Source organism: Conger conger, chromosome 3, assembly GCF_963514075.1.
Source record: "Conger conger chromosome 3, fConCon1.1, whole genome shotgun sequence".
Lineage (NCBI taxonomy): Eukaryota > Metazoa > Chordata > Actinopteri > Anguilliformes > Congridae > Conger > Conger conger.
The window spans coordinates 59,569,608-59,592,012 of NC_083762.1; the positions used below are offsets into that span (position 1 = coordinate 59,569,608).

The 22,405-nt window shown below is 43.8% G+C and overlaps 1 protein-coding gene across 1 annotated transcript in view; it reads right to left on the minus strand.

The window, feature by feature from the left end:
- Window positions 1–3,127: 3,127 nt before the first annotated feature.
- The window catches only part of LOC133123500 (protein mono-ADP-ribosyltransferase PARP14-like), a 31,007-nt gene continuing 11,729 nt past the window's right edge, over window positions 3,128–22,405 (minus strand). Inside the window, exons 5-25 of the mRNA XM_061233971.1 lie at window positions 22,065–22,295; window positions 19,959–21,893; window positions 19,151–19,255; window positions 13,963–14,025; window positions 13,479–13,655; window positions 12,345–12,516; window positions 12,134–12,171; window positions 11,380–11,484; window positions 11,145–11,207; window positions 10,827–11,003; window positions 9,407–9,579; window positions 9,145–9,244; window positions 9,022–9,044; window positions 8,654–8,759; window positions 7,886–7,948; window positions 7,586–7,762; window positions 7,314–7,502; window positions 6,060–6,698; window positions 4,569–4,732; window positions 4,132–4,306; window positions 3,128–3,524 (exon numbers count right to left, since the gene is read on the minus strand). Of these exons, the coding sequence (XP_061089955.1) occupies window positions 3,229–3,524; window positions 4,132–4,306; window positions 4,569–4,732; window positions 6,060–6,698; window positions 7,314–7,502; window positions 7,586–7,762; window positions 7,886–7,948; window positions 8,654–8,759; window positions 9,022–9,044; window positions 9,145–9,244; window positions 9,407–9,579; window positions 10,827–11,003; window positions 11,145–11,207; window positions 11,380–11,484; window positions 12,134–12,171; window positions 12,345–12,516; window positions 13,479–13,655; window positions 13,963–14,025; window positions 19,151–19,255; window positions 19,959–21,893; window positions 22,065–22,295 (5,171 nt within the window). The 3' untranslated portion in view covers window positions 3,128–3,228. The remainder of the gene's footprint in view (window positions 3,525–4,131; window positions 4,307–4,568; window positions 4,733–6,059; window positions 6,699–7,313; window positions 7,503–7,585; window positions 7,763–7,885; window positions 7,949–8,653; window positions 8,760–9,021; window positions 9,045–9,144; window positions 9,245–9,406; window positions 9,580–10,826; window positions 11,004–11,144; window positions 11,208–11,379; window positions 11,485–12,133; window positions 12,172–12,344; window positions 12,517–13,478; window positions 13,656–13,962; window positions 14,026–19,150; window positions 19,256–19,958; window positions 21,894–22,064; window positions 22,296–22,405) is intronic.

The window sequence follows — 22,405 nt, forward strand, 5'->3', positions numbered from 1 at the left end:
TTCATGGAAAATAAAAGAGGCCGTGAGTCTAAAAGGCTGTAATTAATTATGCGAGTTTGAGTTTTACCTTCCCGTTACGTAAGATTTTATGACTGCTTTTATGTTTGGGGTCTATGCTACATCGTAGGCTATGCTACATTCTTATTTATTGCATTTTTGTTCTAGACTAATTAAGGGACCCGCAGGGGTGCTGTGGGTTATTTATCAAAGCATACGCATTTGAGCAATATTGCATTGTCAGCGTGACTGACTGTACATCATTCAGGCGCCTTCATGCCCTGCTGCCAATGAGGACGCGGGCTCTGTGACTGTGACCGTTCCCATCGCGGTTGGAGTACTGGTCATGGTACGAGTAGTACGCCTCTTTGGCAAAGTAAGTTCCACATCCATAGATTGTAGCTGAAAACACCCAGAAGCATTTTTGAATGTTAAGTGTGCAATACGAATGAAAGCATCCATCTTCCTCAAAAACTTTGTCTGTAGTTTAAACTAGAGGTGTATATCAAGTCTGAGGGGCAGCTGCGTTGTTTAAATTCCTCACGGTAACATGGATAAATGTAATGCTAATTATTTTCATTTTAAAAACATTTTGAAAATGAAGGCAGGAAAACCCCTGTGGCAGGGGACCCTGTTTCAGGTTTTCAGTAGTAGAGTCTGCTCGTTATCACTTTTTGGATATTTTTTATCCAATGCCTGTTTGCTTACTGCATACTTCCTCCACTGCTCCTGGTGCTGGATTCTCTGGATCTGAAGGGGTTTTACAAACATCAATCTCAACTTTTAACCTTTCAAGGGCTCACTTTCAGTTTTTGGGCGTAGTTTTTGAGGTTGGAGCTGTTGGCTTTATTCTTTGGAAATTAGGTTAGGGAAATGGGCCGTGAGTCTAAAAGGCTATAATTAATTATGCCAGTTTGAGTTTTACCTTCCTGTTATGTAAGATTTTATGACTGCTTTTATGTTTGGGGTCTATACTACATCGTAGGCTATGCTACATTCTCATTTATTGCATTTTTGTTATAGACTAATTAAGGGACATAGCCTACGCTATGTGGGGGTGCTGTGGGTTATTTGTCTAAGCATACGCATTAAAGCAATATTGCATTGTCAGCTTGACCGACTGTACAGCAGTACAACAAATGTGAAATCATCCCATCATTTAAAAGTAATAGCCTAGATGTTCTGACAAAATGAACTCCCAATTAAATCACACTTAAATATGATCACATTTTAATGTCCCCAAGGGCCTGGTCCTGCCTCATCCAGCGAACCGAAGAGGTAACCTCCCCCTAGTGGCAGCAGGCCAATCTTCTCACAGAATCTGTCTGAGCCATACACTATTTTGCCATCTGACTGGTTAACATCTCTTAGGGTAAAAACGGCTAAAATTTGAGTGATGCATTAAATTGCCCTGTGGCTAAATGTCAGATAATGCATACCCATAACAGCTTATTTTTGTAATGTTCAGAGTCTGTTCTGTTTGTTAGTTTATCGTTGTTTATTATCGTTATTTTTGTATTTATTATCTTTCATATTCATGTCTGGTGTTCTGTTTATAGTCATTAGTCTTTGCATTCGTCTTCCCCTGTGATGTCTGAGTCTGAATGTTTACGAGCCGGAGTCACTCCCCTGTCTGTGTGCTCCACTATTTGGGTGTTTTTTTCAGTCACGGACGAGTAAACATGTCTAAACACTTTTATTTTCAAAATAAAATTTCAACCACAAAAATGGGAAAAAAATGAAAAACAAGTTATTTTTCATAATCAGCATAAAAATACTATATTATATATAATTTTTAAAAAATCGTCTGAAAATGACAGGTTTTTTCCTAAATAATTGGCGGGGAAGGGGTTAAATCACATAACTAACTTACTAACGCATCTCCAGTTTCAATTCTGTTCTGTAACTTCTGTAACAACAGCCTTAGTGGCTGTGTCTTAAGATCTCACCAACCTCTCACATAATCCTGACTTTACCCCTTTTTGAGCTGTATTAGTCTCACATTGGGAGGTTTGTGATTTAACATTTAACAGGATGTGTGATCTTAATCCAGTATGAATCTGCAACGTCTGTAGTCTTCAAGTGCAGAATGTAAAAATGCCAAAGCAAATGATCCTGTTTCACCCAACTCAGAGGTCCTACAGTAATAGCAGTCCCGTTCGAATGGACTCTGCAGTAATTTAAAAGCACATTAAAAGGGTTTGCCTTGGGTCTTGGCAACAGTTTAGTTTTTCCCCCGCAGAAGTGCAGTTAGTGATGTATACAACCAGTCTATCTGGTCATTTCAGAAGAATTGCAGAAATGGATAAGCCCATACAAATAGACTGGACAATACACCTTGGAACCTTACTGCAGCACAGCCTACTGTACAACCCATCCAGCTCAAATTAGGCTTTTGTCTCTTGTTCAGATTCTGATTCTGATTCTGAGTCAGTAGGTGTAGTAGATCCCGGACTTTGCAAAACCTTATGAATATTCCAATAAGTGTTTGTACATCTGAACTGCAGACATCAAATCTTTAATATAGATACTACAATGTGGTCCATTTGAACAATGCACTCCATTCCTGACATTCTAGCTTAAATAATCAGTTTGAGACAGACAGCAGAAGGTGTAACTTAATATGAAGACATCCTTAAGAATTGTATGGACATTCAAACTCGTTTAAAGCTCACATTTATCAGAAATATAGATGAAACTGTTTTGCTTTAAGATTAAACTTTTTTTTTGAAAGGACACTTGTTCTTCCCGATACAAATAATCTGTCGCACAAGTGAAATTTCCATCTAAAACTATCCAGATCGATCTACAATGCATTAAAAAAGATTATATTTATATGTCATCAGAAAATATGAAATGTCAATTAAAGCTGTTTAAAGCACAAAGTGGATCATTAAAGGCCCACACGTTTTCATGTTTTTGAGCTTCTCGTATGATCTTGGACCATTTTTGCTCATTTGTGTTCCATACTGATTCAAGTGGGGGGAAAAAAGTTCAAATACAATTTTTTGGAGCTGTTCATAGAACAATGTGACATGTTTTTGCATTATTTGATCATGTTGCTAAATGTTAACACAGAGAGCTGACCCATGGGGTCAGGGGCGCTCTGAGGGCAGGGTTAGGGACCGAAGTCATTGCTCCTTGCAATACTAAAACCAGGAAAAGAAAGCTGATGCACGTGGGCCTTTAATGATTCTTAATTGGTGGCCAAGTAGATGCCCCCCCACCCCATCACACTGTCTTGAATGTGATGAGGTATTCAGGGTAGGCGCCCGAGTCATAGAAAATGACAAAGATGAAGGGGTTCTGGAGTTTGTCCACCGCACAGTCATGCAGGCCCGCTTGGAGATTGTTGGGGTCCACAGGAGACGGCGCCTTCATGCCCTGCAGTCCGAGGCAGGGCTTGCCAGTGAGGACGCGGGCTCTGTAGATGTACTTGTGACCGTTCCCATCGGGGGTGGAGTACTGGTCATGGCACGAGTAGTACGCCTCTTTGGCAAAGTAAGTTCCACTTCCATAGATTGTAGCTGAAAACACCCAGAAGCATTTTTGAATGTTAACTGTGCAATACGAATGAAAGCATCCATCTTCCTCACACACTTTGTCTGTAGTTTAAACTAGAGGTGTATATCAAGTCTGAGGGGCAGCTGCGTTGTTTAATTTGCCCACGGTAACATGGATGTATAAATGTAATGCAAATTATTTTAATTTTAAAAACATTTTGAAAATGAATGCAGGAAAACCCTTGTAGCAGGGGACCCTGTTCCTGTTTCAGGTTTTCAGTCCACTGAATTCTGTTGAATTCAGTAGTAGAGTCACATGTACGAAAGTAGGGTTGAATTGAAAATTTACAGGAATGTAGATCTCCATAAATGGGGTCTGAAACCACTGCCCTGTGTTAATGTCAAATCTGTATTGACTCGTTCCAAGTTTAAAGTGCTACAGACCTGTTTCACTGAATAGTTACGTTTAGCCTGTACTTTCCTGGGTCTATTATTCATCGAATAACCATACTGTAGGTCACATGAGGCTAGTATATGAACTTCTATTATAAATTAAATGATTTGGGCCCGGATATATTAATTAAATGCATTTAGCACAGCAAGCAGATACGGGAGATTTTGTGGTCGGTACCATTTCTGCCACAGAAGCTGCGATTGAAACCGTTCTTGTTGATCTTCTGGCTGATGTCCTTGGTTGTTCCATGGTAGAGCAACTGCTCGTTATCACTTTTTGGATATTTTTTATCCAATGCCTGTTTGCTTACTGCATACTTCCTCCACTGCTCCTGGTGCTGAATTCTCTGGATCTGAAGGGGTTTTACAAACATCAATCTCAACTTTTAACCTTTCAAGGGCTCACTTTCAGTTTTTGGGTGTAGTTTTTGCTAGAGGTTGGAGCTGTTGGCTTTATTCTTTGGAAATTAGGTTAGGGAAATGGGCTTGTAATTTAAAGCGTTCAAAAATGTTCAATTTGCAACTTAAGTAAATATCCAGCCATATGAATAGATTGTATGTGAAAAGAATGTAAGGTGTCAGTTGCACAGAATTAGAGTGAATGATGAGATGTACCTGGACCACTTCAATCTTTTTACTGTTGTTCTGTGCAAAAACTTGACAGGATTGCACAAATCCTTCAGAAATTTTCTGAAATTCATCAGAGTTTTCTAAGAGTAGAATGATGTCCAGATCTTTTCCAGCCATCTTGGTCCATGTAGGTGGTGTTGTAATGATAGCTGCAAAATAATAATTAATGTATAATGATTCAATTTATTGTAATCGGGGAATTCTAGTATTCTGCATACAAAGTACGTGACATATTTAGCTAAATGTTAGCTAGTGGTGACGCTAGCCACTGCTGCTAACATCTGTGGATTTCAGTCTGCTCTCGCCAGCCTGCACACATCTCAAGTCTTGTGAAAGTCCTGAAGTCTTTTGGATTTAGGTATGAGCTCCTAGTCCAGGAGATAAATGTGCTGGTAGAATCTCCCTAAAATATAAGCAATAACATTAGTATTGTGTAGTTGGACCCAGCTATCACGGCCAACCAGCAGACATACAAAACTGAATTTAGTTGGCTTATAAAGGGCAGCTAATTAATGTTACTGGAAACTGGTGGATTATTAATGTTTAGCCACCAAGGCTAGTCTCTCACAAGCCCAGCTCAACACTGTAGTAGCCAATCGTCTCCTCTTGACCACGCCCCCTCCTCCTTCTACTGGATCCGAGTGTATGAGTTCAGTGTATTGGACACATGCCTGATAAAAGACAGAAATAAAAAAAAGGCCCATACACAGAAGAGGCCTATGATCTGTTCCACAAAGCAGGATGACTGAATTAGCCAGATAACTGCACTGAGTATATCCTGGACCCCACCCAAATCTGGAACATGGACTGAATACAAGTAGACAAGCAAGGCATTGGGCAGAAGTGAACACAGATACAGGTTGCCAGTGTATCATAGTAATGACTGAGCATGTTTGTTTTATAATATTTCCAATGTGAAAATCCTGCATAGTATGCCTTTTAACACATTTTGTTCTGACCATTGATATTGTTGGGAGACAGACAAATTTGTGTATTGGACCACTTCACATATGATAATGACCGCTATCAGTTTCAAGTTTCCCCCTCTGGGGATTTTCCACTGGACTCCAGGGGGGAGCGGGGCAAGGCCTCACAACCATTAAGGATTTGAATGGCCCAATCCGAGGTGCTCGGGATAAGCGCAATTCCTTACCACCAATCAGAGGTTACACTTGGATTTGTAGACATATTTGAATATATGCAAATGTTATCCTTTAAAACATCCCAAACACCATTGCTCTTTGGAACATTTTCCTGATTATAATAAACTTTCCTGTTTTCTAATGACGAACATCGGATCTGCTTCTTCCTGTGACAACGGTCATCTTACTGGTTCCTGGTAAAACTTAGATTTACTAACAATATCAAACATGGTTTATTTCTATTCAGCAGTAGTTTTGGGGATATGCCACATGACTACACAATGACTACTTGCTTCACTGGTCAGGCTGAAAACTTGTCAAGACAGGTACTGACCTGTTTCAGAGTCAGACAGAGGGGTCCTCTTGATTCTGTTAATCTGCCCTCCGCTGTCTCTTTGTTCCATCTTCTCGAAATCCACGGTGAACCTCCCCTTTTCGTTCTGGTAAGTGTAGAACTTGACTTTTCTGTGGAAAGCCAGCTCCAGTTCATAGTTGATTTGTTTTTTCAGGCCCTTCCAGGCATTTGACCTGCCCACCTCCCAGCGGACAGTCTGCCATATCCTTCTCTCCTCCCGCTTCTGGCTTTCCCTCTCTCTGGCTCTTTGCAGGGAGTCTTTGATCTGCATGATGACAAAAAGGACATCCTCTCTCTTTCCCGACACCGTCAGCCTGTTTTGCAGCATGGAGATGTGGACCTGGTGCTTCTGGCTTGTTTCAACAATATCTTGCTTATCCTTTTCTGCAAGGAGGTGGAGGTAGTTGTCTACCACGTCTTGGCTGGTGCACTCCTCTGAAATCAAGTCATCGAGGCACTTCTTCACCTGGGCCAGGTTTGCCACAGAAGCTCCGTAAACTTCAGCCACCATCACAGGGAAGGTAATGTCTGCTATCATGCTTTCCAGGCTCTGGCTGGGAATGTTGGAGTTTTTCTGGGAAAGGCTGGAGCTTGGGGGATTTTGAGCCGCTATTTCCACTGTTTCCATGAAATTAAATGAATATAATTAGACCAAGAACCTAATCCAGCAACCTTAAAAATTTAAAATAATATACTATCCATCCAGCTCGTTTTTTAAGGGTTACGGAAGTAAGGATTATGTTTTTGTTATAAATCCATGGTATGTAGCTGCCTAGTCCAGTCTCTCTGAAGGGATGGGTCTTCCGTCTGTGGCAAGTAATCTATCATTCAATTTATTTAAAAAATCTAATTATTCTCTTCATTAACACTGTTCTGTCTAGCTACTGCAGTAGATTAACTATGACAAAACGATACTAAAATTCAAAAATTTCCCTCGGGATGAATAAAGTATCTATCTATCTATCTATCTATCTATCTATCTATCTATCTACTATATTTCAAACCTTCATAAATTGCTGTTATTGATCAGGGCATGCTACCTGGTGCTTCAGGTATCAAATCAGTTGCCCACCCAGGCTTAAATAGATTTAAGAGAACAGAATTAAAATATGCTGGGAGCCAAACTGAACAGTATCCTATGTTTATTAACTACTTCATTCCAAATGGACCACTGTGTATTAACAGCACTCCGAGCTCTATTCTACAGTGATAGATGTGCTGTTTGGATCATACCTGCCACCCCAGGCATGGGGCTGATCCTCTTGAACTTCTTCATGACTTGTCCAAAGTCAGATATCATCTTTGGCTGGAATATGACGATGTTAACCGCGGTGATGGAAGATTTTGGCTTGTCCAATATAAAGTAGCTGATGGCATCAGTCATGGCATTGGCCACCTGAGATGCAGTCAAATTTCCAGCTCCTATAAAAAGGGACAGAAGATGTGAGTCCAAAGAGGACACTACATTGTTCACTTGTGACATTCATGGACTGGCAGTGGCGTACCTGTCCCCAGTGCTGGGAAGGCGACGGTCTGGGCTTTGATGCGGTCGCAAGTTTCTAAAACTTTGCACATCGAATTGGTGATGTCTCTCTCCTTAGTCTGCCCGACCATATGGACGATGTGCTTGGATTTCAGATTGCCAGGTTTGGTTATTACTACTCCATCTTTAGGTTGTGTCCCTGGGCAACAAAATAAAACCAACAGTTTCTACACTGAAAAGCAATACCATCAAACCAACTACTCCCAGAAAACCAGGAAGTCCCATCAGGCTCTCAGTAATGGAGTGACAGGTGGTTTCATACCGAGAGCTCTGCACTCATCCAATACTGTTTGTCCAGCTGCGTTGAGAATGGCCCCAGACACACCTGTCAAAAGGAAGACAATGCACAGGTCAACTAATCAAATGCCTATTACATGATCCTGAGACCATAACAGAAATATGCTGGTAACGGCTGTTTCAGATGCAGTGGATAATCAACTATATTTTCAACTATCCATCCATCCATCCATTATCGGAACCCGCTTATCCTGAACAGGGTTGCAGGGGGGCTGGAGCCTATGCCAGCATACATTGGCCGAAAGGCAGGAATACACCCTGGACAGGTCGCCAGTCCATCACAGGGCACACACACCATTCACTCACACACTCATACCCACGGGCAATTTAGACTCCAATCAGCCTAACCTGCATGTCTTTGGAGAGTGGGAGGAAACCGGAGTACCCGGAGGAAACCCACGCAGACACGGGGAGAACATGCAAACTCCGCACAGAGAGGCCCCGGCTGACAGGGATTCGAACCCAGGACCTCCTTGCTGTGAGGCGGCAGTGCTACCCACTGCAATTTTCAACTATATGAAGTTTAAGTTTAAGTTTCCAAATAACAAGTGAGGCTCAGGCTGGCTGTTGTCCAAGAGTAATCTCTATTTGTGTTTTAGTTTGTTGTAAGCCACACCTTAATTACTATATGGGTGCCATCTGATTGGATGTGCATTTAAAGCTCTGATGTACTATATGATCAGAAGAGGGCTTCAGGGGTATAGCATATGCCAGAGAAGAAACAGGTACTCACCTGAGCTCAAATCAAGGCTGGTGTTGGTGCTGCTCACAATGACATCTGTCGTCTCCTGGGTGATGTCACCACAGAGGGCTTTGACTTTTATTGGTCCCATGATTATCTCAATGCTTCCTTCTGTATAAATTAAAGGAAGGTGGTCATAAGATCTAAAAAGATTTTATCAAAATGAAATTCCAGCTGTAAAATGCAGCTATGCCAGCTTGACCAGCTTGAATATCAAGCCGGTCGAGCTGTGTATGAGCTGGTCGACCAGCTAGTGCTGGTAGCTTGTCTGAGCTCTACCAGCTGTTTCAAAACATATGTAGCTTGAGCTGGTAAAACCAGGTGGGAGCTGGTCTGAACTGGTCAACCAGCTAAACCACATCAAGCTGGGAGCTGGTCTGAACTTGTCAACCAGTTACTAGCTGTTTCAAAACCTAGTTTGAGCTGTTGTTTTCAGCAGGGATGACACATATAAAGGTTCCCTAATGCAGGAACTTTAATACCATTGTCATCTTCATCCACATCCTCATCCTCAGTGTCCAATGCAGATGTAGCACTCAACTCCTTGTCATTGTCCACATCTTTCTCTTCATCAGAAGAATCCTGAAATCAATGTAACAATGTTGGATCAATGTTTAATCACTGTTACCCTATATTAATATTCACAGTTTATTAGTTCTGGCTTAGCATGTCTGTGTGTTATCAGTTATAACAGCAGCAAAATGAGAAGGCCAAGTTAATTTTCCTCTCAAAGTTTTTCCATACCAGCTCAGGTATTGACCACTGCTTCAGCCCCTGCAGAAAGTCCTGGAGGATTTTGTCTTCGTGGACAACAATGTACATTAGCTTGAGAACAGTGGAGATATGCTGCGATAAATGATTGTGGAATCCTAGAAGCATGGCATCAATGACATCTGCACCACTCAGCTTTCCCCCACCTGCAATATGAAAGTACGGGATCAAACACATCAGACATCCATTGTCGCACAATGATGATGTGAAATATATGGTGACAGTCATCAGACCATCTACCGTGACAGCATTTGTAATGTGAATTGGTACATATTTATTGAATGTGGGCATCTATGCTGGTAGTATAAATAAGCTGAATGGCCATCTGTGGTGGCAGCATTCATAATGAAAGGCTACAGTAGCAGCCTTTATTATGGGGATATATACTTATAATATCTATGGTGGCATCAGTCATGGCTAACCACATGGCTCGAGGTTTTCCAAAGTCACCAGCCACTGAGCATTTTCACTTTTCATCAAAGTTGAATCAAGTGAATATTCTAAGTGTCAGTGTAGAAAAAATACATGTATCCATAATTTTAAATAATGTTGATAAAACCTTCTCTGAACCTTTTCCAGCGCCTCTATATCTTTTTTATAGTGCGGTCCCCAGAAGTGCACACAGTACTAATGCATGGATGTCCAAGCAGGTGTAAAAAAAGTATTGTATAAGGTGAGTATAACTTCCTTGAACTTCTACTCAATACTCCTGGCTATGTATCCTCGCATCACATTGACAGTTTTTACTGCTACCACACATTGACAAGAACCTGAAAGGCTTTGGTCTACTATTATCCCCAAATCTTTTTCACCTTGAGCACTTTCCAATTTTGTACCTCCCATCAATTAGTCCTGCCTTATATTTTTCTTTGCCACATGTAGAACTTTACATTTAGAATTTCAGGTTTCTGCTTCTGGATTCTGTTTAAGTCTTCCTGGATTCTTTGGAACATAGTTCTTATATTAAGTGATTTATATAAGAAGCATAACATAAGATACAATACTGTGCAGAAGTCTTAGGCACCCTAGACTAGGTAAAAGGTAACATGTTACTGTAAGCAATTTACTACTTTTTACATAAAAAACTTGATCAAGGCTGTCTGAGATCAGAAACAAGGAGCCAACCAAAGTCTGCAGAAGAACTGTGTGTTGATTGTCTTATAGAACTGCAGGACAGTGTTGGCCATCTCAGAGAAGTGATGCCAAAGGGTGGTCACAAAAAATATTGATTTGATCAGTTTTTAACTATTCTGACAAATTAGTAAAATGTAATGTAAAATGTACATTTATTTAGGACCTTTCATTGAATTATTTTTGAAAGAATCTATACAGAATGTTATACATGTGCCTAAGACTTTTGGACAGTACTGTATTGTACTTTATAAGTGCTCACCTGTGCCAATAGCAGGGAAGGAGACGGTGGTTATGTTGTTTTTCTCGCACTGTTCCAGAACCTTCTCCACCTGTGAGGTTGCAGCAGCTGAGGAGCGGGGTCCCACCATGTGAATGATGAAGTCACACTGTAGCGCCCCGCCACTCGTCACCACCACGCCATCATCCTGCTGGGGCCCTTTACGCCCAAACATGTGAACAAAATGAAGCCCAATAGTTTGAGGTTATGCAAAACACAAAAAACTTTTTTTTTTTGAAGAAACTTGATTGTCAGTCTTTTGTGCACCCAGTTATTGAAACCGATGTGCCTGAAGCTCACCAAATTTTTTGCACTCCCACTCAACCAAGCTTCCTGCTGCTCTGAATATAGCTCCTGAAACTCCTAAAGGCAACAGATCATGCAGATTCAGATCAATTCATGAAGATGATAATACATAAACCAAGGGATAAAATTTGGTATTTGTATTCATGACATAACAACAAGGAAAGCACCCTGGCTGCAACTGTAAACCGGCTGAATTCACTTTTATGAACCAGATCAAAGAGGGACTCACCTGCTTTCAGGTTCAGCTCATTGTTGGTTGTGTTGACGATCCCTCTGACAGTTTCTGTGGTGATGTCACCTTTCTTCACTACTGTTCTGATACCATGGATCTTAACTTGAGGAGGTTTATTATAGTAGTGAGAGCACACCAATTGCAAAAGGAAGAAGAAAACACTCATCAATACACAATAAAGTGCATCTGGATTCAAGAGCTTTTTTTACTGGGAGTCATCCGCTTACACTCCAAAATGAAATGATTTAATTCAAGCTTTTATTTCTTCCCACATACTAATTACACAAAAATGCCAGGAAAGTGCCAATGTCACTGTGATGGTAGAAGACAACAAACAGTCAAATTATGAATATTTTTGTGTCACCTTCACAATGATCACAATAACAATGGGAGTTGTATTTTTACTTGTTTCATTTTGTGTTCTGTAAATACTGCCTAATGCTATTGTGCGCCACCTAACTACTGCAGCTAGTTTAACAATGTAACTTTCTGGTCAAGTACCCTAATAATGTTGCAGAAACCATAGATCAGTCATCAGAGGCAGTCAATAAAAATATTGGCAAAATAGAATTAACTTATGTGGAACAAGCGTTGTGCAAGAATCAACGTTGCTTGCTCTTCATAATAAGTTTTGCCTCATCCTTAAAAAGTGATAAGATACCATATGAATTAACTGGAATTCTGTACAGTCAGTTGCTGCCGTGTGCAACTATGGATATGATTCTGGACGGTCATGGCGTGTTCAACAAACCTTGATTGGCTGGGAGCTGCGTTGACCTGGATGGAATACTTGGCAAGTGGAACCCAGTGACTGCCTGGATAAAGACAGCACATTCCATCAAAACATAACTGTAGATAATGATACCCAATACACAGAAAGTGCCCAGAGAAGCTACTGTTTTGACGGAATTATTCTGATATTAAAATATTATGATATTAAAATATTAACCTCCTTTCTCTGCAGAGACTGCTGGTTCCTCTCTTCAAGGTAATGGCAAAATGAGTCAAAAACCTTCTGCTCAAAGGCTACTATGAAAATGAATTTGATGGTTGTGGAAGTGGTCTGAGACAAATGGTTCTGCAGCCCCTTGACAATGGCCTTGATGGACTCTTCGGGCTTAATGTTGCCTTTTCCTGTGACAGAAAGCAGCAGAAATCACTATCACATGTTGCCCTGTTGTTAATCTTTAAAAGCGCCCAGACAGACACCAGTCTTTCAATCTTATTTGTGAGTCGGTTATTTATATTGAAAAACCGAAGTACTAAAATCCCAGAAATGGACCCTGATAATTACTATGACTGACCGATTGGGAAAGAAAATATAATTTGACCAAAACGCTGAACATTTTCATCATAGTATTTGTTCAAAGCACAGTGGTTGTAGTCTATCGTCTTTAGACACGGGCAGTGTCTATGCTGTATAAACGTTGACAGTGGTTGTGGTCCATGTTGTGTAGATGTGGGCTGTGGTTGTGGCCTGTGCTGTATAGATATGGTCAGCAGTTGTGGTCTAAGGGTATGTTGTATCAAGGGGGTACGTAATTGTGGTGTGCTCTATAGACATGGGCAATGGTTGGGGTCTGTGTTGTGTAGACAGGGCAATGGTTGTGGTCTCGCCCTGTACATGTGGGCAGTGGTTGTGGTCTGTACTATATAGACATGGGCAGTGGTTGTGGTCTGACTGTGTAGACATGGGCAGTGATTGTGATCTCAGAGGTTGTGGTCTGTGTGTGTAGATGTAGGCAGTGGTTGCGGTCTGTACAGTTTAGACATGGGCAGTGGTTGTGGTCTGTGCTGTGTAGATGTTGCAAGTGGTTGTGGTCTGTGCTGTGTAGATGTGGGCAGTGGTTGTGGTCTGTGCAGTGTAGACATGGGCAGTGGTTGTGGTCTGTGCTGTGTAGATGTTGGAAGTGGTTGTGGTCTGTACTGTGTAGACTTGGGTAGTGGTTGTGGTCTGTACTGTGTAGACGTGGGCGGTGGCCGTGGTCTGTGCTGTGTAGATGTGGGCAGTGGTTGTGGTCTGTGCTGTGTAGATGTGGGCAGTGGTTGTGGTCTATGTTGTGTGGATGTGGGCACTGGTTGTGTTGTGGTCTTACCCGTCCCAATGGCTGGAAAGGACACGGCTGTGGTGTTCTTGCTCTCACACAGCTGCAGGACCCTCTCCGTGGAGGTGGTGATACCAGCTGTGGTGGTCGGCCCCACCATCTGAATGATGTGCTTACATTTCAAGTTCCCTCCTCCTGTGACAACCACCCCATCTTCGTTTTGGGTACCTGAATGGGGCAGGTCTGTGGTTAATATTTTATAAAATAGTAATTCCAGATGGGTTATTTATGAAAAAGAGTGGTTGGGTAATCACTGGAAAATTAAACCAGGAAAGTGCTTGGATGTAACAAGCAAGCATAAACTCAATAATTATCGCAAGTTTGACTGTTTAAGGCTTGGAAGCTGCCACTTCATGTGATATATTACATTCAGAGCAGAGTCAGAGACTTTCACAAGGAAAATACAATATTGTTCTTCATAAGAATAATATACATTTAATTTTATGTTAATTTATTTGTGTTTTAAGAAGGTTACCCAGTTTGGTGCATTCATCTTGAACAGATTGTCCTGCTGCTTTCAGAATGGCCCCAGAGACACCTAGGCAGGGTGAAAATAGGGTAAAAATTCACTTCTGCATTTTAGCTAGGGGGAGTGCAGTGCAGTGCCTGAGGACCAACTCCAGTTCAGCAGTATACCTAATCTGACATGCATGTCTTTCGGTGTGGGAGGAGTACTCATGCAAAAGAGGGGAGAAAATGAAATCCATGAAAAGAGGATCTGGCCAGCCAGAACCCGGCTAACCAGTGCAACACTGTGCTGCCATACATATGGCTATTCTACCATTAAGGCTTTGCATGAGACCGTAACGTGTAATCTATGACAGTAATGCTCAAGAATTGCTTTGACGTACAAGAGGCAGACAATTTCGCAACAAACAGTAGCGCGACTGGGCTATGAATGCAGGTGTAGACAGGTGTAGACGATGAGACGATGAGGGAGGGAACAGCGATCTCAGCTTCCTGGTCCGGAAACAGTGGAGGTTGGTAGCCAAGAGAGATCTCGAAGGGAGATTTTCCGGTGGCGGTGCAGGGTAGGGTGTTGTGCGCATACTCAACCCAGGTGAGCATCTTGCTCCATGAAGCCGGATTCTGGTTAGAGAGACAACGAAGTGCGGCTCCCAAATCCTGGTTGGCCCTCTCGGTCTGCCCATTGGACTGGGGGTGATAGCCGGATGAGAGGCTGGCCGTGGCACCGAGGGCCAGGCAGAAAGCTTTCCACACTTGAGAAATGAATTGTGGGCCCCGGTCGGATACAATGTCAGCGGGGATGCCGTGGATGCGGAACACTTCTCTTATTAATACTTCCGCGGCCTCTTGGGAGGTGGGTAATCCAGGTAGGGGGATGAAGTGGGCTGCTTTACTAAAGCGATCCACCACGTTGAGGATGGTGGTGTTACCTTCGGAAGGTGGAAGTCCGGTGACAAAGTCCACCCCAATGTGGCTCCAGGGTCTGCTGGGCACGGGCAGAGGTTGGAGCAGACCAGCAGGGGCTTGGTGGGAGGCCTTGCTTCTGGCGCAGGTAGTGCATGCCTTGATGAAGCGCCTGGTGTCCGGGATCATGGAGCTCCATCAAAACTTTCGTTTAAGCACCGCCAAGGTGCGGGTAAAGCCGGAATGGCAAGACAAGAGGGACGAGTGAGCCCATTGAATGTCCGGGCAGCAGATGGGACGTAGAGACGTGTTCCTGGGTTGGACCTGGGATCGGGTTCCTCCCGTAGAGCCCTCTGGATCATCGCCTCAATCTTCCAGGTTCCGGAACCAACGATGCAGGAACCCGGGAGGATGTTCTCAGGCGCCTCACGCTCAGGACAGGTGTCGAATTGTCGGGACAGGGCATTTGGCTTGACATTCTTAGACCCTAGGCAATACGTGAGTGTGAAGTTGAACCTTCCGAAGAACAGCGCCCATCTAGCTTGGCGTGAATTTAGTCTTTTGGCCGTCTGGAGGTATGCCAAGTTCTTATGGTCGGTCCAGACGATGAAAGGCTTCTCGGATCCCTCCAGCCAGTGCCTCCACTCCACAACGGAATGGCATGGCAGTAGACGTCAGCTTGGTGAGGGGGGAGACCACTTGGCTGTAGGATCTAATAAATCTGCGGTAAAAGTTGGCGAATCCCTAGTAGCGTTGAAGTTGTTTCCGAATTGAAGGCGTAGGCCAGTCAGTGACCGCCTGAATCTTCTTGGGATCCGCCCTAATCTGTCCTTTCTCCAGAATGAAGCCCAGGAACACAACCGTGTCTGTGTGGAAGACACATTTCTCCGCCTTGATGAACAGTTTGTTCTCCAACAGTCTCTGGAGAACTTTCCTGATGTGAGTCTCCTTGGCATTGGTGGAGTAAATAAGAATGTCGTCCAGGTACGTATCGGCCCAGTAAGTCCCGAAGAACATCATTCACTAAAGCCTGGAACACGGCAGATGCATTGGTGAGGCCGAATGGCATGACCAGGTACTCAAAGTGTCCGAGGGAGGTATTGAAGGCGGTCTTCCACTCATCACCCTCTCGGATACGAACCAGGTGGTAGGCATTGCATAGGTCCAACTTGGTGAAGATGGTGGCATCATGTAGGGGGTGAAAGGCCAAGTCCATCAAAGGCAGAGGGTATTTGTTCTTTACTCTAATGTTGTTTAGCTCTCTGTAGTCAATGCAGGGACGCAAAGAGCCATCCTTTTTCTGTACGAAGAAGAATCCGGCGCCCACAGGTGAGGAGGATGGATGAATCAGTCCATCCTCCTCACCTGTGGGCGCCGGATTCTTCTTCGTACAGAAGAAGGATGGCGCCCACAGGTGAGGAGGATGGACGAATCAGTCCATTGGCTAAGCAGTCCCAGATGTATTTCTCCATGGACTCCCTTTCAGGTCTGGAGACAATGTATAGACGGCTTGCGGGGAGTGTGGAACCGGGAGCTCGATGGCGCAGTCGTAGGGTCGATGAGGGGGAAGCATCTGTGCCTGTGTGTTGGAGAAGACCGTGCCTAGGTCATGGTAAGGGGTGGGCACCTTCTCCAGGGAGGGCTTGGGGATTTGTGGTGGGTTGGGTGCACCCTCTGCTGGTGCAGGAGCAGATCGTAGGCAGGATTGGTGACACTCATGACTCCAGGCTTGAATCTGGCATGAACTCCAGTCAATGGTGGGGTTGTGTATCTGGAGCCAGGGTAATCCCAAAATGAGTTGATCATTAGGGGACCGGATGACACGGAACTGAATCATCTCATGATGGTTCCCAGAAATGATCAGTTGGATGGGTTTGGTGATGTGCGTCATGCGGCAAAAGGTCTTTCCATCCAATGACCGAGCATTCTCGGGATGGGGTAGTGGGAGGGTGGGGATGTCCAGTTCCATGACCATTATTTCGTAGATGAGGTTGGCGTCAGCTCCGGAATCCACCAACGCATTAACCTGGATAGTTTTGTCGGGAAGAACCAACATAGCAGTAAGTGTGGGACCATGGTCGTTCCTGGCAGAACCTTCATGTCTGTGGAGCGCTCTCACCTCGACAGATCTCTTGGACCGGAAGGTGCATTGAACTTGGGTGTGGCCCAGCCTCCCACAATAGAAACAGGAACCGGTAGCTCTCCGACGTGCCCGTTCCTCAGTAGAAATCTTCATACCGGCACGGGACAGGTCCATGGGTTCGAGTCCTTCGGTTTGATTCTCCTCTGGTCGGGAACTAGAAACTCGCATGGGGTATGGCTGGCCAGGTGGGACCAGTCTCTCAGTCCGGCGTTGTCTGGAGCTGTTGTCCAAACGGATGGTGGCACGGACGAGTGGGTCAAACTGAGTAATAGGTTAGAGTCGCGCCAACTCGTCCTGGACAGTCTCACTCCGGCTGGTCAGGAACAGGTTAGCCAAAGCTGCATCATTCCAGTTTGTGGCTGCCGCAAGAGTGCGGAACTCGATAGGATGGTCTGCCGCAGTCTTCCTGCCTTGGCGAAGGGCGATCAGATGTTGGGATGGCTCTTGGTCACTGGATGCATGCTGGAAGACCTTGCGGATCTCCTCGGCGAACTCCGGGTACCGGGGAGGGAATGAACCCCCGGACCACACAGCTGTCGCCCAGTCCAAGGCTCTCCCCTTTAGTAATCCCATCACGTAGCCGATCTGGCGGTCATCGCTGTTGTAGGTCTGAGGTTGCTGCCGGAACACAAAGTCGCACCGGAGCAGGAAAGCCTTGCATCTCTCCGGTTCTCCGTCGAACCTCTCCGGGGGGGGGGGTTGTTGTGGCTCCCGGAATTGCCAGGTTCCCATGGGGTTGGAAGGTGGAGGTGCAGGCGGGTTGGCAGGTTCTTCCACGGTGTGGCTGAACCGCGATGGCGAGTCTCCTCATCTCCGCACAAAGCTCCCGAATCTCCAGACGAAGTTTGGAGATTCCTTGGGAGTATTGCTGGACAATGGTGCCTTGTTCCTGGAGTGCGTAGAACATGGCGGTTGAGTCAGCAGGGTCCATCTTGGCGAAATTGTTCTGAGACGGGTGCGTGGGGGTTGGACCCAAAATGCACAACTCAGAAACAATAATCGGATAAAGTCCCGTCAGGGCTTTATTCGGGACGAATCCCAGGAGCGTAGTCAAAACAAGCAAAGTCCGTACACGTAGATCCAGCCAGACAAACAATAAACAAACAAAAAGCACGGTGCCAAGGGAAGAGGCAAACTCGTAGTCGGTAGACGTGCAGGGAGGTCCGGTAGCAGGAGAGCTGTCAGCGGGGCAGAAGTACAGGCGGACGGCAGGCAGGGTCGTAGTCGAGGGCGAAGCAGAAGTCGAAACCATAAAACAAACAGCGAGGCAAAGGTACAAAATCGGTAGGCGAGGACGAGGTCAAAAACAAGCGATGGTCAACAAAACAGAAATCAATAATCGATGGTCGGTAAACAGGCTTGGATCGTAACGTGTAATCTATAACAGTAATGCTCAAGAGTTGCTTTGACGTACAAGAGGCAGACAATTTCGCAACAAACAGTAGCGCGACTGGGCTAAATGCAGGTGTAGACAGGTGTAGACAATTAGTTAGAGCGCAGCAAGTAAATGGAAAACAGGTGCGATGGATGACAAGTTTAACAAGGTAATTAGTAATCGTTAGTAATAAACCTATTCTGCCCTAGCATTAGTAAATTAGTAAATGACATGCACGAGAAACGTAAGGTAACATGAACACATGATTAGTTTGTTAGTTCTACCCAATCCTGATCTAGCGTTAGTAGTTTTAGTAAATAGACAAATAGAAACAATTAGGGTGTGAATGACAGAAAGAGAGAGAGAAAGGCGGTTTGCGGAAAGACATGTAAAAGTGTATGTTTAAACAGTGACCAGTCTGCGTAACAATAAACATAAATCAAAACATAACACTTAAATGAACTAAGACGCTAACCACTCAACATAACAAGGTAAAATAATCGTAACTAAACATAACTAGACATGACAAGAAAATAAATCGTAACAAGAAACAAACTAAACAACATGACAAACCTAGACTAACATAATACATGATAAGACAATACGTGACTAAGACAAAATGAATAAACATAAAACATGGCAAGACAGACCTGAAACGTGACATTGCATGTTCTATACTAATAGAACAAAGGTCTAAATAGTAGCAAATGATTTTCCTGTCAAAATGATATTCTTATGTTCTTATGACTCAAAGATGCACATACAGAAACGTACCAGTGTCTAGATTCAGACTTTTATTGTTGGAATTCACAATGGCATCCACAGCTTCTTTGGTAATGTCTCCTTTCTTCAGAATTACTGTAATGCCACCAATATCCACTGTAATTATTGACAACAAGAAAAACATATAAAGCCAAATGAGATCACAGACAATACATTGTCTACAGTATCTCCTAATATGTGCAATGGGTGATTAATCGTGAAATTATATGTTACCTATACGGTCTGATCCAGGTTTAGGTAACCGAGGAGGTGGAGCAGTGGCTTGTTTTGATGTTTTTGCAGGACGAGTACATAACATTGTGTCTGTTGAATCTGTACTTTGATATCCCTGTTTAACAAATGGGATACAATAGAATGTAAATAAAGATAGAAAATTAGTTCTAGTCAATACATTATCCATCCATCCATTATCTGAACCCTCTTATCCTGAACAGGGTTGCAGGGGAGCTGGAGCCTATCCCAGCATACATTGGGCGAAAGGCAAGAATACACCCTGGACAGGTCACCAATCCATCACAGGGCACACACATCATTCACTCACACACTCATACCCATGGGCAATTTGGACTCTCCAATCAGGATAACCTGCATGTCTTTGGACTATGGGAGGAAACCAGAGTACCCGGAGGAAACCCACACAAACACAGGGAGAACATGCAAACTCCACACAGAGAGGCCCCAGCCGACCAGGATTCAAACCCAGGACCTCCTTGCTGCGAGGCGGCAGTGCTACCCACTGCACCATCTGTGCCACCTCAATACATTATAATGTGGCTTGTTTTCTCTCATGAGTCTGTACAAGTGATGCCACATACCTTTTCCTTCAGGACAGTGTGAAATTCCTCTACAGTCTTGGCATCAGAGTCAACAATGAATATTTCCCTCAGGTGTGGAGGGGTCTCACATTGACTGTTACAGAACTCTGCAATTTCCGTCTCAATGACTTCACAGCTTCCTCTGACGGGGAAGCCAAAAGCACCACACCCCAGAGCCGGCATTACCATGGAGACACAGTGCTTGCTCTCTGCATTCTGGAGGCTCTTTTGGACAGCTGATGCCAAGTACCTTGTCTCCAATAATCCGTTGAACTCAGTTTTGAGTTTTTTCCATGTGGGTACTATAGCATAGATGAGGGCCTTGGCAGAAAGTTTTCCTGGGTTACCTGCAACTATGTCCCCAGCAACCAAAACATGGGTCTCTGTCAAGAGCTTGTCAACAACATCTTTTACCTGAGGCCCCCCAACCTGTACAATTTTCTTCGCGACCGGATTATCAAATGACATGTTTTCACTCAATGGGCAAATGATAGCCTCAGCTGATTGCTGGGATAGTTCACCCTGGGTTATGGTTAAAGTCAGGCAGTTTCCCATTTTAAACATGCATGACAGGTGAGGGCTGGTCTGACTGGCTTGCTCAACAGTCAGATAAAGCTTACAGGCAAAGTCCTTGGCCTTGGCCTTGAGAGCATCTTGATGTTTCTCCAACACTTTTGACTCCCCAGCATTGGAGTATATGTGTTTCTCATGCACAATGTTTGAAATTTGCCTCTTCACAGCTGCCACAGCCTCCTTGATGTTGTCACTGGCAGCGGTGACCTTCAGGTAAGGGGACGCCTGTGTCCTTGACGACAGAATGGTGACATCCAGGGCTTTCAATTCAGGGGCCTCAGACAGTTTCATGCAAGCATCAATGTATTCAACCTGTCTCAGTGTGTTCAGCTGGATGTCTTCCGTCACTGGCATTTTGTTATTTAGATTTCCTCTCAGTTTCCTAGCAACATCTGTAACCACGTTTTGGAACCCACACACTGAAATCTGCACACCAGAATGTGAGATCTTGATGTTCCGTGTATTATTGCTGGATTCTACCTCTTGCATTATACCATGGTAGAAGACACTCCAGTGTTCTTCCTGGGTGACTTTTCTTTGATCAGGAGTGAGGTTGATGACATCTTCTGTTAGTATCTGCTTTATTTTATCTCTGGCTTTCTCACCATCTTGCTTCTCTGCAAGAATCTGGATGGAATCTCCAAAGGAGAAAACTGTAGCAGAAATGTGAGTAAAGTGATCGCGCTCAAATTGTTTAAGGTCCAGCGATTGCAAAAACATTGCTAGGTCGGGTGACAGATGCAAAGTTTGGATGGATAAATTATCTTTTGTGTTCTTGATGATTCCCTCTGCTTCATTCACCTTGTCTCTGAGGCCTTTGAGATTAAATGTCAAGTTTACTCCGTCTTTCTGATGTTGAACTCCTCCCAGATTTGCTGACACCAAGTTCCACACAAAATCCAGTTCTTCCTTACTGTCTACAGGGATTTTCCTTTCCACAGTGTTTTTTTCAATATCCAGTTCTTCTTTCGCTTTGTTCAACAGGAGTTGGATTTCACCTTGAAGCTTCTTCACTTCGTTCTGTTGCCCCACCACCACAATAGAGTTTTTAGTGCTCTCAAATGTGACTCTGGAAGTTTTGAGATTTAGACTGAGGCATTTGTCCTTCACTCTATCCCAGACCTCTTCAGTTGACATCAACATGACTATGCTATATTTCTCCAGCAATGCCTCAGCTGCTTGCTTAGTCTTCCTCTCCCATGTATGGGCCAGTCGGTGTAGCAACAAGGAGGGTGGTGTAATGGGTTTCTCTCCTCTTAAGGCTTGCTGCAGACTGGAATAGTACAACAAAGCACACAGGCTGACTCCACAAATATTGTGTTTCTCTTCGGCCACTCTGTTTGCAACTGTAAAATTGGAAAAGGAGATATAATGTAACACATCCTGCTGCATACCCCACTGCACATGTAGTTCTCATTAAATACTCACAGTGATGGAATGTACATTGTAATCATTGGACAGAGAACATTAGTGTATAAAAGAAGATCATAACGTGAGGTGAATGCATGATAACATACCATGAAAATCATCAAACTCTATTAGCACACTCTTTGGTTTATTGTCCAAATTCATGCATTTGACTTGCCCTCCTTTACTTCTGCTGGAAAAATATGCCCTGAGCACCTCATCTGAGATGTTCTCCATATTTCCTTCCACCAGCACAGTGTCTGTGTACTCCAGACGACTGGCGGAGATATCCAAGTTCTGAAGTCTTTTTGAGGAGCATTTCTTCAAAAATGCCTGAACATCTAAACCATGGGATTGACATGTTGAACAAAACTTATTAGCAACAAAACTATCCAGCTGTACACTGTACTGTTCTAGACACAGGCATGTATTGATAGCCTCGATGTGAACT